The 17,558-nt window shown below is 48.4% G+C and overlaps 1 protein-coding gene across 1 annotated transcript in view; it reads left to right on the forward strand.

Moving 5' to 3' along the window:
* TGM2 (transglutaminase 2) overlaps positions 1 to 11,252 on the forward strand; it is a 54,054-nt gene extending 42,802 nt beyond the window's left edge. Inside the window, exons 11-13 of the mRNA XM_054980003.1 lie at positions 1,965 to 2,125; positions 9,327 to 9,463; positions 10,901 to 11,252. Coding sequence (XP_054835978.1) covers positions 1,965 to 2,125; positions 9,327 to 9,463; positions 10,901 to 11,054 — 452 coding nt within the window. The 3' untranslated portion in view covers positions 11,055 to 11,252. The remainder of the gene's footprint in view (positions 1 to 1,964; positions 2,126 to 9,326; positions 9,464 to 10,900) is intronic.
* Positions 11,253 to 17,558: the final 6,306 nt, after the last annotated feature.

Raw genomic sequence — 17,558 nt, forward strand, 5'->3', positions numbered from 1 at the left:
GTGCAAGTTTGAACAAAAGTGTGACACCGAAAGTTGGAGAAGTGAACAAAGAGAGCTAAAATAGCACATGCAAGCTCTCTCTTTCTTTCATGCGATGCATATTCTTGTACAGGGGTGACGTGGTTTTTTCCACTGCTAGCAAGGAATTCAATTTTGCTTTGACCCAACGCATTATGCTCTCTACACTGAGCTATTTTTGATGGTGCTCCAGCATTTTAGGTACAGCAGAGCCCTTTGACAAGACAACAGACGCCTGACCTGCCTACATGAAGCCTGTTTCACCTGAGGAGCCCTGTCATTAGGCGGGATTTGGAAAAGATGTAAAAACAAGGATCAGGCCGCTGTGGGAAAAGCTGCGGATCTTAGCAGGGCGAGCTGTGAGCCAGGAGCTTGGCTCAATGCCACGTGAGGGAAATGATCCCTATTTCGTGGCTCCTGCTGACACTTCAGGCATTTGGCTCTTGTACCACAACTTCTGTGGTTGAGTTGCCCCCAAAGGCCAATTGCACCAAGGCTAAGCAAGATAATCCGAGGGGCTCACAGCTGCTGTGCAAAGCAGAAGCCCCCCGGGCCGCCTCTCACGTTTCCGTGACAGTATCTAGGAAAGGGGGCCTGTGATGTGAAGTGGACTGTCCGTGCTCGGTTTTCCTACCCAGCCCCAGCAGCCAGTGAAGTGCAGCAGAGGTGGGGGAACTCGGAGTGCACCCATGTCACATCGGGTGTCTTCCTTTTGTGCGTATTGCTGGGGCAGTGTGAGGAGGAGGCAAAGGTCTGCTCCAAACAACAGCTGTGTGTCCCTCACAATGCCTTGGAAATAGTTCTCTGGATGCAACGCAACTCCCAGAATGCTTTCTCCTAGTTGAGATTTGGTTTATTTCATAGAATCCTAGATTCATAGTGTTGGAAGGGACCTCCGGGGTCATCTAGTCCAACCCCCTGCACAGTGCAGGAAATTCACAATGACCCCCTACACACACACACACACACAATGACCCCTGCTCCATTCCCAGAAGATGGCAAAACACCCTCAGGATCCCTAGCCAAATGGGCCTGGGGGAAATCACTACCTCATCCCAAGGTGGCGATTGGCATTACCCTGGGCATGTAAGAAGGGGCCATGAGGACTAAGCCCTGATGCAACCCTTCCTGCCCTCCCTCTCATGATCTGCCCAGGTTCACAGACTCAGCATTGCTGGCAGATAGCCGTCTAGCCTCTGCTTTAAAACCTCCAGAGAAGGAGAGCCCACCACCTCCCGAGGAAGCCTGCTCCACTGAGGGACCACTCTGTCAGGAAGTTTTATTTTTAAAAAAAGTAATTCACCTTTTGACTCAATTAAGGCCCTCAAGGCAGCAAACAGCTAAAAAGACAGTAAAAATAAACTCTGGGAGGTAGATGTGAATTTCCTACATCATGCAGGGGGTTGGACTAGATGACCTTTGGGTCCCTATATATACACAGAGACAGAGAGAGAGAGAGAGAGAGAGAGAGCACAATTAAAACATGAAGAGGAAGGAGAGGTTATATGGTGTAGTGATCAAACTGGTGGACCTCTGCCACGGAAGCTTGCTGGGTGACCTTGGGCCGGTCACAGCCTCTCAGCCTAACCTACCTCACAGGGTTATTATGAGGATAAAATGGAGAAAGGGAGAATGTTGTAGGACACCTTGGGTCCCATTGGAGAGAAAAGTGGGATATAACGACGTTCAATAAGGAACAGAACAATAAAGGCTTCGCCCCGTGGTGGAAGACAGTAATAAGGGGGATGGAGGTTTCATAGCGGGCTCATCACATCTCCCCCTACCCCTTCCCATAGTCCTTAATTGAATCCAGCGATAGGAATGCATCTTTCAGTCCCTTTTTCATTGTCTCATGGAAATCCTCTTAACCCTCTGCGACCTAGAAGGAGGCTTGTATCCGACTGCAGCAAACCTGACGTTGCTTTCCTTCTGGGTTTCCGTTCCAGAGAAGACAGTCCCCTTGCGCATCCTTTATGAGAAGTATGGCGGGTGCTTAACGCAGGACAACATGATCAAGGTGATGGCCCTCCTTCAGGACCACGAGACAAAAGAGATCGCTCTTGGTGTCCGAAACATCTACGTAAAGAACCCAGACATCAAAATCAGGGTAAGGCAACGCTGGCAAAGAACTTCTGGGCAATGGGAGAGGTAGTGATGTAGACATACCTGTGCATGACCTGTCAGGAAGGAATCCCACTATCAGCTTTTGGGAATATGCAGATAGATGTCTAACCCAGACTCCTGTGAAATAGCAACTAGCTCTCCTAGACCCCCTTTCCAGGGTCCAAGACATGCAGAAAAACCAACATGGGTAATTCAGCTGTCCTTTTCATTTGGCTGTCATGCCTTATAGGGTTGCCAGCTCAGAGTTGGGAAATTCCTGGAGATTTGGAGGGGGTGGGGGAGCTTGTGGAGGGGGGCAGGGTTTGGGAAGGGGAGGGACCTCAGTGGGTTATAATGCCAAACAGACCACCCTCCAAAGCAGCCATTTTCTACAGGGGAGCTGACTGCTGTTGTCTGGAGATCAGTTAAAATTCCAGGAGATCTCCAGAGGTTGGTAACCTGAATGTCTTGGGATCAGCTTTCTTCATATACAGGTAACAGGGCTTTTTTTCAGGGGAAATGTGGTGGAACGGAATTCTGGCACTTCTTGAAAATACTTGTCAATAGTGCTTGAAAAGAATATTATTTCAAAGAAACCCGTGTGTTTCTTCCTCTTTTTCCTCTTGAGAGTTCTGCCACCTCTTTTCCCAGAAAAAAAAACCTGGTGGGTAGACAACAGTGGGTGACAGAGCTAGGGCAGGATCTTATGCACACTTTCCTGAGAGTAAGTCCTTTTGAATTCAGTGGGATTTACTTCTGAGTAGATCTGCTTAGTATGGCTCCCATAGAATGATAGCATGGATAGGTGGTGGATGAAATAGCCTCAAGGCTTACATTCAACCAATAAGAGCAATTCTTCTATAAGAGAAAAATCACAAATGTTGCTGGTACTAAATAATGTAGAAAGCATAAAATACCCCCAAATTGGCAACAAGTTAGGATTTCCAACTCAGGGTTGGGAAATTCCTGGAGATTTGGGAGCAGAGCATGGGAGGGTGGAATTTGAAGACAGCGATGTGACCACCTAAAGTAAATAAATAAATGTGACGCCATAGAGTTAAAAATGTTCATACGATGTTGGCAACTGGTGGGAGACTTACCGGGGGGGGACCTTGCCAGCGATGTAATGATGTTGCATGCAATGTGCTGCTGATGCCAGGGCTTTTTTTCAGCTGGAACGCAGTGGAATGGAGTTCCGGCACCTCTTGAAAATGGTCACATGGCTGGTGGCTCCGCCCCCTGATCACCAGACAGAGGGGAGTTGAGATTGCCCTCTGCGCCTGAGCGGCGTGGAGGGCAATCTAAACTCCCCTCTGTCTGGAGATCAGGGGGTGGGGCCACCAGCCATGTGACCATTTTCTCCTAGGGCAACCCACTGAGTTCCACCACCTCTTTTCCCAGAAAAAAAGCCCTGGCTGACGCCACTTCCTACCTGCACCCAGAAGTGATGTCTGTGCATTGCCAGGGACGATCTAGCATTTGGGCAAAACTCTGTGGTTTAACCATAGTGTTTTGCCCAAATATCAGAGCATCCCCAGCAATGCTCTGAAATCACTTCCGGGTACACGGAGAGTGACATCAACGTATTGGGTTCCTGTCTGTCATTTCCCCAGTTTCTTGCCATTTCTCTGGCTGGAAGGAAGCAACCATGGTGATGCTGGATTCCCTGCCACTAGCAGGAACATGGCAAGTCTACATAGAGTCCACTCTACAAAGTTGCCATTTCTTCTACGAGAACTGATCTCTGTAGTCTGGAGATCAGGTGTAATTCCTGAAGAATGCCAGGCCCCACTTGGAACTTGGCAGTGCTACAACCAGTATCAAAACAGATCTAATGCCAACACCATCTCCCTTTCATGGTCTCACTTGGAGGGTGGACGGGGCAGCATCCTACAAACATCCTTGAATTGCAACCTCTTTGCTCAAGGCACGTTCCCAGATGGACTCCAACTATGTGGTCTCTTCCGTGTGGAATAGAAGTTGGCAAAGAGCTCTGGAGAGTTCCTCAATGGAGGATCAGCCCTGTAGTCTCTTGACAGTAAACACTCTTTGTTGTATTTCTGGTACACTTTTCTGCCCACCGTCTCCCAAAGCGATTTCCTTTCGTGAGGAAAGAAACCCAGCCTTCTGTCAGGCTTGCAGTCTGGAAACGCAAGACATGGAAAGGGGAGGGAACAGTGTGGGGTGGGAGATCCGTATGACAGAAGTTTCTATCCAGTTGGGCCAGACATCTTCCCTGGAGGGAAGTCTTGCCTGGATGGAAGCAGTTGACATTGTCCAGTGGCCCTTAGACGTCCAGCCTGTGACAGAGACCAGAATGTCCTTTTTCTTCTCTTCTGATGTCTCTGAGAAACTGGCAAATGGAGCAGAGTTCTTCCTGGCATTCTGCTCTGTGTTTTTCATTGACAAGAAGATCTGAGTCTATTTAGGCATTGAGAGGATTGTAAATTTACATTCTGGAGTGTCTGGCACCACTCACAAGAAAGGTCATTCCAGGCCTGTGTGTGTGTGTGTGTGTGTGTGTGTGTGTGTGGAGCCATTGTCCTAGATGAATTGTTGGCTCCACCCTACCTGGGGCATTTGGTGGGACAAGGAAAAGGCTTTCAGCAAACCTGAAGGCTCAGGAAATCGGCACTTGGCAGCTTCTACAAGTTGGCAGAGAAAGAGGAGTTTTACCTGTGCGCATTCCTCAGCAAGCAGGTAGTTCGAAACAAGGGCGTGTGTGTGTGTCCTGTACACAAAACGGAGGGGGATCAACTTGACCACCCTTAAAATGGCAGCCAATAAAGTCTGGGGGTTTGTGACATTACGTGAGCACATTTCCCATCACTTTACATTTCTGTCTAATGGATTTATTAGTTTGAGCTAATTATATGCCAGTTTCATGGTTTAGAGCAGCAGGACTCTAATCTGGAGAGCCAGGTTTGATTCCCCACTCTTCTGCTCGAAGCCTGCTGGGTGACCTTGGGTCAGTTGCAGCTCTCTCAGAGCTCTCTCAGCCTCACCCACCTCACAGGGTGATTGTTGTTGTGGGGATAATAATAACGCACTTTGTAAACTGCTCCAAGTGGGCAATGAGTTGTCCTGAAGGGAGGTGTATAACTCAAATGTTGTTGTTGTTGTTGTTATTCTTATTATTTTCTTCCTAAAAAGGGGATTACAAATACGCCTTTTTAAAACATCAGATAAAACAGAGAAAAGCAACCATAAACACTTATGCACTCTGACCCATCAATGCTTGCCAAACAGGGACAGTCAAAAAATATAAACAGGCCATCACATAATTTGAAGAAGAACTGCTGTCAAAACTAGCACAGAAGACACTCTTCTCATCTCCTTTGGAAACATATTGCAGAGGGATGGGGCCATGGCCAGAAAGGTCCCTCCTGGGTCAAAGAGAGTGAGATCATCCTATAGAGCAGGATGACAAATCAAAGCCACTGAGAGCCAAACTACACGAGACACCAGACACGTGATCTTCATGTATCGGGTCCTACAAGGTTCCCTGGGTAGTGTAGTCTTATCAAGAACAGCCACTAATTCTCTCTTTCCCTTGCAAAAAACCACCCTGGATTTCCTGCCTCCTGTTACATTCCTCCCCCCTCAAGCAACTTGACAGCACATAACGCACAGAGGAGAGAAAGCATTTCATCGAATCATAGAATCATAGGGTTGGAAGGGGCCTCCAGGGACATCTAGTCCAACCCCCTGAACAATGCAGGAAATGGATACTCTAGAGACTTGCTTCACATTTCTGTTTCTTCTTTTCTTTCGGAAACTTTGCTCTGTCACTTAGAGCTAAACTATGCGAGACGCCAGGCACGTGTTCTTCATGTGTCAGGTCCCATAAGGTTCCCTGGGTAGTGTAGTCTTATAAAGAACAGCCGCTTGATGCAATTCTCTGCTGGGGGAAGAGCGACGGTAGGGATTCTCTCTTGCAAAAAGCCTCAGCTCAGGTTTTCCTCTGGGAGCTTGGGGGCGGGGGACATAATAGGAGGCTTTTTGCAGCGCACAGACACACACACACACACACACACACATAGATTCCCCCTCACTGCTCTTCTCCCCAGTGGAGAATCGCATCCTGGATTCTCTCCCATCGCATCAAGCAGCTGTTCTTTGTAAGACTGCACTACCCTGGGAATCTTGCATAACTCGACACGCGCACCTGTTCATCTCGTGTAATTTCCCTCCAAGAGGTGTGAATCTGGTGTTTGGGTTCATACCACAAGAAAAATAGCCACGGTAGGAAGGGCAAATTGGTTCTGGACCACAGTACTGGGAGAGGAGGTACTTGAAGGTTTTGCTTATCGGAGCAAAATGTAGCTCCAAGGTGAAATGTGGGGGATGCACACTGGCGAAATGGCAGAAAGGGGGAGGATTAACGTCTGTTTCTCCATCATCATGGTTTCGACCCAGTTAGCCCTCCCACTGCTACCATTTACAGAAATATAAAAGATGAGAGATCTCATGTTGCCCCCCCCCCCCGGAGGCTGTACTCCGCACTCAAACTGGGGGATTCTCTGATGCTACCCCGGCTCCTTCATGGCACAGGCAGGGAGCTCAGGGCAGGCCTTGTGGGAGAAGCTGTGGCATGGCTTGCGGGAGATGCCATGTGCTGACTTAGTAAGTCTTGAAGGAACAAGCTCTTTCAACTTGCCAGGGCAGCCTCTTGTGGGAAACCACACAACCCAGGGCTCTGGCATTGACTGTTTCATTAGAAAGCCAATTTCACAACATTTTCTTTGCAAAATACAAATGCGGAACTCTTTCTCAGTCTATCCACTTCCCTTATTTCCAAATCATTGGACATTATCTGGCCAACGTTAAGTGACTTCTATTGATTTCAGCGGGACAAAATAAACCACTTGGCAAAACTCTCTTGCTAAAATCAGCAGAGCTTCAAACTATGCCTGGATAAGGCCCACTGTCTTTCCAATACTCAGTGTAGGCTAGGGATTCTTTCGAGAGATACCAAAGCAGAAGTTTGTTTTTGTACAAATTAGGCATAAAATGAAGCGCTGCAACTCAGAGCCAAGCTCCAAGTGACGCCTGACACAGGTTGGACACTCGTCAGCTTCCCTCAAGTTTTGATGGGAAATGTAGGCATCTTGGTCTTGCAGCTGTAATGGAGAGCCAAGCTGTAAAACCAGGACGCCTACATTTCCCATCAAAACTTGAGGGAAGCTGACAAGTGTCCAACCTGTGTCAGGCGTCACTTGTAGCTTGGCCCTCAGTTAAGCTATCACCAGAGACAAGCTTTCTAAGAATTTTCCAGAGCTCAGAGACAACTTCAAAGCTAGCCCCGACATAGAAAGGCAGAAATCTTGATTGTTTGACACTTATTGCCATGTGATGCAATAAAAAGAAATGTGATGGCTTTAAAAAGAATTCTGTCTAGTCAGCAAAATGACAACTGGCCACGAAAGCCACAAAATGCCTCCATATTCAGGGAGCTTAAAACATGCTGTTTAAAACCTCAATGCGTGACTGTAGAACATGTATTGGCTGGAATACTGATTTAATAAATGGCTTTGTGGCTTTCACTTCCACATTAGCAATGTTCACACCACAAAATGGATGTTGTAAGGTGATGTAAGCCTCCTACGGAACGACAATTGAATCCAAGATGATAGTTGGTGGAGAGTAAGGTTGAACCAGGGCCAGATCGAGGGGGCAGGGGGGAGTCTGCCCCCGGCGCCACCAAGGAGGGGTTGCTGGCCGCCTTTCGCCTGCCCCACAGAACACAGGGTGGCCAGCTTGCTGTGCGGGCGGCACGCTCTGCCCTGCGTGATGACGTCACGGAAATGATGTCATCGTACAGCGCTGAGAGCGTGCACACTGTGCGCACGTTCGAGGAGCCAGACTTGGGTTGCCCTGGGCACCGGCAACCCTAGATCTGGCCCTGGGTTGAACTGTACATTCTACACACAGAGTTTCCAGTGAAAATAGCATTTCTTGTCAGATTTCCTCCTCAGCATGTCGTATCATGAACGACATGTTGTGCATCATGGGCTGATGCTAACAGGACAAAGGAACACAGAGAATGATGCTACCAGGACATGGGAGATGATGCTACATGCAGGGGCGGAGGGGAGACTCAACATGGGGATGCTGGGTTTGGCGGCATGGTTAGAGGACAGCAACGAAGATAGGTGGGAATCTGGAAAACAAGCCTTGTGGGGAAAGGCTGAAGGAAGCAGATGTTCTGAGCCTGAAGAAAAGAAGGCTGAGAGGAGACACGATTGTGCTGTCCCACAGAAGAAGGCAGAGGGCAAGACCAGACCTAATGGGCTTAGGTTCCAAGAAGATAGGTTTAGGCTGAACATTTGGAGAAACTTTCTAGTCATCAGACCAGTCTGAGCCTGGAACCAATCATGAAGGCCGTTTCCACGTGTCTTACTGGCCTCTGGAACGTTGCGCGAAACACCCGGAAGGTAGCTTCTTCTCGCGTGAAATCATGCCAGGAAGACACAATGCTGTGCAAAACTCCCGGATGATAGCGTCTTCCTGGCATGATTACGCGGGAGAAGATGCTATCTTCTGGGTGTTTCGCGCAACGTTCCAGAGGCCGGTAAGATGTGTGGAAATGGCCCTAGAACAGTAGTGGATGATCTCTCAGTGGAAGTCTCCAGGGAGAGGCAGGTTAGCCGTTGGGAATGCCCTATCCAGTTTTGTGTAGTGGTTAAGAGCGGCAGGACTCTAATCTGGAGAGCCGGGTTTGATTCCCCTCTCCTGCACCTGAAGCCAGCTGGGTGACCTTGGGTCAGTCACAGCTTCTCAGAGCTCTCTCAACCTCACCCACCTCACAGGATGTTTGTCGTGGGGATAATAATAAAACACTTTGTAAACTGCTCTGAGTGGGTGTTAAGTGGTCCTGAAGGGTGGTATATAAATTGAATGTTATTATTACTATTAATTTGATTTCGTGCATGGACCAGGGTGTTGGACTCCATTGCTTCCAGCTCTCTGATTTTATGTAAACCTGCTCTGATAAGAAGGCATTGGTATCACCAACACAAAAGGAATGAATAGGGGTGACTCTGTGGCCTTTGGCCCTGTCAGAGGACAGAATGCTGAGCTCGGGGATGCCGTGGTCAGTCTCCGCATTTCATATTTGAAAGGCATATTGAGAGGCAAACAGAGATAGACAGCAACTACTGTTAGGGCCAATGGATAAATCATTCCTTTTTCTTCAAATGCAGGTCTTAGGGGAACCGATTCAGAAGCGCAAACTGGTGGCGGAGCTCAGCCTGACAAACCCCCTTCCTAACCCCCTGAGTGGCTGCGTCTTCACAATGGAAGGTGCTGGTCTCACTGGAGGACAGAAGGTGCAAGAGTTGTAAGTATTGGGTTCTGGAGTCTAAGGGTAGAGAGAGCAGGTTGGCACGAAGTGCTGCAGCAGGAGTGGGTGGAGTTTTTTGGCCTGAGGGCTACATCTGGGTCTCCGCCTGCTTTTGAGGGTGATGCAGGAAACAAGAAGAGCCTGGGTTTAATTCAGAATCCCACATGGGGACCAAGACCCAGATGCAGTCTTCTCTCCTCCGCTACTGCTATGAATGGCGGTCAGATCTTTTTAAAAAAAATATATATTTTCCCAGCTTCTATCATATACAAATACAGGAGTAAAATCAGCTGTTTCAAAATACCTTAATAGGATTATAGATCCAGAGGAGTTAGCCCTGTTAGTCTGTAGTTGCAAAATAGTAGAGTCCCATAGCATCTTTAAAGCAAACCAACTTTATTGTAGCATAAGCTTTCGAGAACCACAGCTCTCTTCGTCAGATGCATCATTAGATGCATCTGACAAAGAGAGATGTGGTTCTCGAAAGCTGACGATGCATCTGACGAAGAGAGATGTGGTTCTTGAAAGCTGACGATGCATCTGCCGAAGAGAGCTGTGGCTCTCAAAAGCTTAGGCTACAATAAAGTTGGTTAGTCTTAAAGGTGCTACTGAACTCTTTCCTATTTTGCAACTACAGACTAACACGGCTAACTCCTCTGGATCTATAATAATTTTTTAAAATGTTGGGGGGAAATGCTGAGGCTGGACAGGAAGCTCTGACTAGCCCAGCGTCTCTGTGTGATACCGCCAGGCTTGATTTCACCAAGACTTGGGCTTGAGTGGTCCTGAGATGTGCCAGGGTCCGCCATGCTTCCCTCCACGCCTCGATGCATTTGTTACATGCGTTGCCACATTTGCCTGCAGTTGAAGCTCCTGATCTAGAATTGGGGTGATAGCTTTAGACGACTGAGCAAGACGAGTTGCACAATGGACTCGAGCACTTTGGTTATCATGATATAATAATGATAATGATAATGAATCTAGGGCAGCTAAGTGAAGGCCTATTGGCCGTGATAGCGAGAGTAATGAAGTACCCAGTAGGGTGCGTGCGTTCCCGGATGCGTCCTAATGTTGGTGGGAAAGCAAAAATGGGACAGCTGCGGCCTTCAAGCTGTCCCTCCCTCCTTATAAGCTTCTTGGAGGCATCAGCCCCAAAACAGAATATTGTGTCCCACAGACCCCCTGGTGGTCCGATCGAGCAAGCCAGTTATCATATACTTTCCATGTATGGAAGTGTGCCTTTCCTCACATGCACACTTTGATTGCAGGGCACTACGAAGTCTTACAGAATCTCGGTTCTACGACTTCTCAAGCTGCCATAGAATAAGAAACTGAGCAGAAACAGGGCTGGGGGGGCAGATAGCTTGCGACGGGGGCAGCCACGCAAACTCCCAAAGGGGTGGAACGATTGATCGTGTCCCAATCTCTTTCCAGGGACAGCCCCATCGGGCCAGGAGAGGAGGCCAAAGTGAGGGTGGACTTTGTGCCTCAGCAGTCGGGCCTGAGGAAGCTGGTGGTGGACTTCGAGAGCGACAAGCTGACGGGGGTGAAGGGCTACCGGAACGTCATCATTGCCCCCCTGAAGTGAAGGCTGCCTTGAAGGGGAGGAGGCTGCTTAGATAGTGATACTTAAATCTGTTGTTTGTTCAGTAGGAAGGATGGTGGCAGCGGCCAAGGAGACCCACGGACACCCGCTTCGATCCTCCGCTGCCGGAGGCTGGCCACTGAACACTTTTTCTCCTCCCATTGCATGCTTTAAAAAGAAAGAGATGGTGCGACAGGGAAATCATAACTGGGCCCCTTTGCACCATCCTCTCCCAGCCCCCTTGCGGAAAGAGGATTCTTGGAAAGAGGCACACCATTCGCCCACGCGCCTCCTTTCATGCCGACCCTACCAAGCCCCTTTCTAGGTATTCGTCAGGAAGTGGTAACTGGTAATTTGGTGGAGCCCCAGCACAAGATCACTATACCGCCTGGCCTATGTAAGCAGTAGATTGAGGCAGTAGGATCCTGACATGGGCGTGTGGACTGTACCACTCCAGGCTATGTGGAGGATTGCCTTTTTGATCCTACTTCAACTTGCTCTCTGCTGAGGTACTTTCTTCTTGTGGGGACCTTTTTTAAAAAAATGTAGTCCAGAATGTGATTTCCGCTTCTTGCAATTTGAAGTGGTATAGTCCATTCCACTCCATCAGGACTCTACCAGTGCATTCCCCTCTTAGGAGTAGAAATGGGCATGAACCAAAATACGAACCAAAGTTTGGCATGAAACAGGCTGGTTTGCGAACCAGCAGTTCATCAGAGCCCATTTCTGATGAACTGCCACGAACTTTAGGGCGCTTTGTTTGGTTCATTTTTCAGTTCATCACTGCAGACAGCTTCGTGCCGATCAATCAGTTTCCTAGGCAACAGGGAATGGGCTTTCTGCAGACCTTCTGCTTCCCCAGAAGTAGTGATTCGCTGGCCCGGAAATGACATTTTCACGAACCAAACGAACCAGTTCACGAACCGGGGCAGGTTCGTGAAAGTTCATGGTTCGTGAAATGTGATGAACCACGAACTGCATGGTTCGTTTTTTTCCTGGTTCGTGCCCATCTCTACTTAGGACATACCATGTGGATAAGTGACAGTCACACCAGGGTAATTTTGTGGGGGCAGGCATGGAGGAGGTTGAGCCCACAAATCACTAGACGCCCAGCAGCCCTTAGGAATAGAAAGGGTCACTGTGAAAGTCTTTGTACGATTGAGACAATCATTGTAGGAAAGAAACCTCTTCGAGAATTGTCATGATGGAGAGGTGGCTTTTGCAGCCTCCATCTGGGACCATAACCTTTGAACTGGCCTGATGTCCCTTGGAGGGTAGAAATGCTTTTCATGTGGTGTTCAGACACTGTTCAGATTGTCAGAGATTCCTTATGCGAAAGGAAAATGTCTAATTCCAAAACTCCTGAGACCTATAAAGTACTGCTTGTGCCTTTGGGGGGGGGGGGTCCTACTCCCAAGTCCTTAGTGCCGCAGTTCCCCAGAATTCTTTGGGATATTCTTATGCCAACCTCCAGGTGGGGACTGGAGTTCTCCCAGCCTTACAAGTGATCTGCAGACTACTGAGACCAGTTCCCTTAGAGGAAATGGCAGCTGTGGCGGGCAGGCTCTACGGTATATCATAGATTCTAGGTGGAATCCCTCCATATACGTCCCCTCCATGGGCACTGCCCCAAGTCCCAGGATGGAGTTGGCAAACCTACTAGTATTGGAGATGGCTCTTCCAAGGAGTCCTGAGTTCCCTGGTTGTGTGAAAAAAACACTGTGAAATATCCCCCCCCCCTTAATAAAGCTCCCTGGGTTCTCTGGGGTGGGGGCCTCGCCACAACACTCTGACCCTCGCGCAGGCCTCTAAGCTTGGGCTCTCTCAGTCTGATTACTCATTTCGACTTTGCGAAATACCCAAAGCCAGCTCATGAGAGCAAAGGAGGGGGGGGGGGTGAGGGAAGAAAAAGGAAAACAGCGCACAATTAATCACCCGCCGAAGTCAAGATGACCTCAAAACTCCTAGGAAAAAATATGTCTGAAATAATGAACCTTCCCTGCTTCGTCTTGTTTGGGCCTCTAGGTGTGGCTGTTACAAAAGCTCATGAAAGCTGTGACAGATTGGTTTGTGTTTTTAACAAAGCTGGAGAAGTTGTAGGAGTGCCGTGACTGTCAGGCAAACGCAGGCATCAAAGTCGTTCGGTGCAGGCTGCCTTCTGCGGCTGTTGCAGTTCTCCTCTTTAACAGCATCCAACTCGGAGTCGGACCTTTTCCTTGGCTATTGTTAATTCTTTAGCTGAAGAATGAGACCCCTCCCTGGTCTAGTAAATGAAAAGACACAGCAGGAACGCACAAGAAACTCTGCAGCCTGCGAGCATGCAGCCCCGGCAGAGAAAATAGCAGCCAGCCCCACTTCTAACCAGGATGTTTCAAGGTCTGCCAAGAGACGTTTCAGAATGCACCCAGACCTGACGCGAGGAAGGTTCGTTCCCACCTGCGGCATTGGTTGCTGTAGTAGAGCCAGCGTGGTCTTTTAAAAAAAGAAAATATAGACTGAGGTGCCTCTTAGAGTTGCCTGAAAATTAAAAGGTTTGCAAAGGATGCTACTCCCAGTGGCGAGGGGCAAGTTGGCAAACCCTGTATGGAGACGTCCCTGAGGGCAGAGCTTGGCAGTGGGCTGCGGTGAAGAACCTTAGACTTAGAAGGCTTTGCTTAAAACCCGGCTTCCAGGAGAGGAGCGAAAGACATGAGCGAGCCGGGATCGGTGCCGTCCACCTCCTCTTCCTCTGTGCCTTGCATTTAACGACAAGCAGCAGTCCGTTTGTCTGTCTGTCTGCCGTGGTTGGCAAAGCCAACTTGCTATGCAACGCCGAGGAGGGAGTGCTGGCGCTGACTGCAGGAAACGTGCCGTGGTGTCTTCTTGGCCGCTCTGTCCTCATTGGTGGGCTGAGCAAAGGGTTGTAATGCTCTGAATAAACAGATTCTCATCCTATCTCATCCCATATGGAGGGTACACAAAACCACACTCTGTTGACCCGAGCCATGAAACTCACAGAGGTCTTTCTACTCAACCCCCAAGATTTGCCTCTCCACTTTCCGAGGCCCCTGTGGTTTCCCTGCTAAGAAATCCCTGCTGCACTCTCAGATAAGAAAGAATGTTTTAAAAACTGTTTTTATTTATATGCTACAGTACCCTATATAGCCTTGAATGTATGAAGAGGGTGGTTTGTTTCTTTGTTTCCCTAACAATTTCTTGCTAGCGTCCTTTGCAAATACTTTGTTCCATGAGTCAGAATTTACATAGAATTAAACAATACAGTCACTGAATAAAAAGTTTATTTTTCACTTGCAAGGGCACTGGGGGAGCTTTTTGTAGCCAGGGTTGTGCCATGAATGAGCTTTCGAGAACCACAGCTCTCTTCAGATGCATCTGTAGCATAAGCTTTCAAGAACCACAGCTCTCTTTGTCAGATGCATCTGTAGCATAAGCTTTCGAGAACCACAGCTCTCTTCGTCAGATGCATCTGTAGCATAAGCTTTCGAGAACCACAGCTCTCTTCGTCAGATGCATCTGTAGCATAAGCTTCAGAAGATTCCATACCCAGAGACCTTCTGCCCATCAGCCTTGTCTTGGGTCCGGCACAGTTTCCCCCACTGGGTCCAGCCCTCATACAACACCTGAAGATGGACTTTGATGATGGGGTCCACCAAGACAGCCTGTGTATGTTGCCAACTTGCAAGAGCCCCAGATCTTGTGTAAGGGGCAGAAAGATGGCTTCTAAGCACAGGACTGGACGCGAGGTCTCAAGTTCTAGACCTAGACACGATTACAGATATAGCGGCACTCACATATGTACAATTTTAGGTGGATAGCCTAGTCAGTCTGCAGTACAACAGCAGGATTTGAGTTCAGTGGCACCTTAGACACAAAGGGTGGGAATAATGCTTTACTAAGTACCTAGGGATGCTCAAATGAACCTCATTTCACGTGTCCCCTTTCCAACTTTCCATGTACTCACTTGCACAGTGACACTTCAAATTGCTCCATGTTAGTACATTCACACATTCAATATCAATTCCTCCTCAACTACTAAAAGTATCCCAGTGTCCCCCACATCCATCCATTCAAACGCAGATCTTGACACTTTCTCACACCTTAAGGAAATGCAAATTGGCACATCAAAGGAGCCTACAGCGCTTGTTCTCACAGCAAAAACAAAGCGGAATTGGCCCTCTGCCCTCTGGAATCGCTTGCCGATGCACTCACAGAAAGGGAGCTCCCGTGAAAGCGGCATTCACGTGTGCCAATCAAGAACAGCCTGCATGTGAATTGAGGACATAAAATCCTGCACTTGAGCATCCCCAGGTAATTTGCGGTGTATTTCCACTCTTCGATGTTCAGGGTGTAAACGTTTAGGAGTCAGAGCTCCCTTCTGCAGACACGCACACACAAACGCTCAACACAAAATGCGGCTGCGAGCTGAGTAGCTTCCGACTTTCCTCCGAGGGGTGCAGTTGTATCTCCCGCCACCCCTTTCTGCCGCTCCATGCTTGGCAAAATGTTTGGTAAGAGTAGGGGCTAGCGTGTCACCGACTTGGGCTGCTCTCGCTCTGGGTGCCTGCCTCATCTCAAAACACACTGTAGGGGAAAGAGGAAACTCCGCGAAAGAGAGGGAGAACTACAGACTTCATGTTCAGTTGACAGCCTGGGTGACAAAGGCAATTGTAGCCTTTGGGAAGAGCTTTTTTAAAAAAAACGGGCCTGATAAATCAACATTTTAAATTGACCTGGCCAGGCTCCTTCTAGGCTGCCAACTCGATCATGTGCGAAAGGCTGTGCTGTATATATTTATTTGACTTTTGTGTTGCCTTTCTATCTTGGCAGGCCCTCGGGGAGCTAACAAACCAGAGTTAAAATACAAGACAGCGTAAAATCGATAAAGCACCATACAAATGCGTCAAGCAGCACGCAGGTGATAAAACAGGCATCACCGTCCTTGCTTTACTCAAATGCTGGAAAGTGAATGCCATCAGAAATGCCCTTCGGAACAGCCCCAAGCTCACATCTGTGGGGAGGGAGTTCCATAATTTGAGAGGGGGGGGCAACAACCCAAAAAAGTCCTTCCGCATAGGAAATTCCTGAGTAGGAGTCTGACAACTGCCACAAGGGGCACAGATCAAGAGGCAGGGGTGGGCAAAATCATCTCCCAGAATCTGAGCTAGATGCCCAGGTGTTGCGGTCTGAAAGGCATCAGTACAAAGAGTATGAACAGACGGGAACATGCAGTAACATTGCCACTACTGTGGCATTCGAGGGCTCATCTACATGTTAATCGTTGTTTCCATGTTCAGGTTAAATGATTATTCTTAGAATCATAGAATCGTAGGGTTGGTAAGGACCACCAGGGTCATCTAGTCAAACCATTTACATGATGCAGGAAATTCACAACTACTTCCCCACACACACACCCAGTGACCCCTGCTCCATGCCCAGAAGATGGCAAAACACCATCAGGATCCCTAGCTGAACTGGCCTGGAGAAAATGGCTTCCTGACCCCAAGGTGGCGTTCAGCATTACCCTGGGCAGGTAAGAAGGGGCCACAAGAACTAAGCACTGATGCAACCCTTCCTGCCCTCCCTCTCTCAATCTGTTCAGGTTCACAGAATCAGCACTGCTGTCAGGTGGCCATCTAGCCTCTGCTTAAAAACCTCCAAAGAAGGAGAGCCCACCACCTCCCGAGGAAGCCTGTTCTACTGAAAGACCACTCTAACTTTCAGGAAGTTCTTCTTAATGTTTAGCCAAAACCTTCTGATTTAATTGCAAGCCGTTGGTTCTGGTCCAACTTTCTGGGGCAGTGGAAAACTACTCCGCACCACCCTCTATATGGCAGCCCTTCAAGTACTTGAAGATGGTTATCGTATCACCTCTGAGTTGTCTCCTCTCCAGGGTGAACATACCGAGCTCCTTCATTCATTCATTTATGACATTTATAGTCTGCCTTTCTCACTGAGACTCAAGGTGGCTTACACAATGTGGGTCAGTACAGGCAATCTCAAAGACATTTCAATGAACATGTAATGGGCACATACGTGCATTTTTGCAAAGATTTAAAAACCAGCAGAAATCCAACACAGAGCTGAAGAAATGCTGAAACACAGCCTAAGCAATTTCATGACTGACATATAAACAACAAAGGTATCACCCAATAGGATCATACTCATAGCAAGAGCAGTGAAGTCTGTCATCCCTCCTCAACTCTTTACTGATGTGTTCCCTATCCCTTTACTGATGGATCTCTTGACACCACTTCCTTACAGCACAGCCTCCTATCTGAGTAAAAAAAACCCTCTTGAATAATTCAGTTCCGCAGGAGCGTTCCTGACCTCTTCAGGTAAGCCATTCCATAAAGCAGAAGCCATTTTTCCCAGGCCAGTTTGGCTAGGGATCCTGGAGGTGTTTTGCCATCTTCTGGGCATGGGGCAGGGGTCACTGGGGGTGTAGGAGGGAGGTAGTAGTGAATTTCCTGCATTGTGCAGGGGGTTGGACTAGATGACTCTGGAGGT

Source organism: Eublepharis macularius, chromosome 5 (genome assembly GCF_028583425.1).
Source record: "Eublepharis macularius isolate TG4126 chromosome 5, MPM_Emac_v1.0, whole genome shotgun sequence".
Lineage (NCBI taxonomy): Eukaryota > Metazoa > Chordata > Lepidosauria > Squamata > Eublepharidae > Eublepharis > Eublepharis macularius.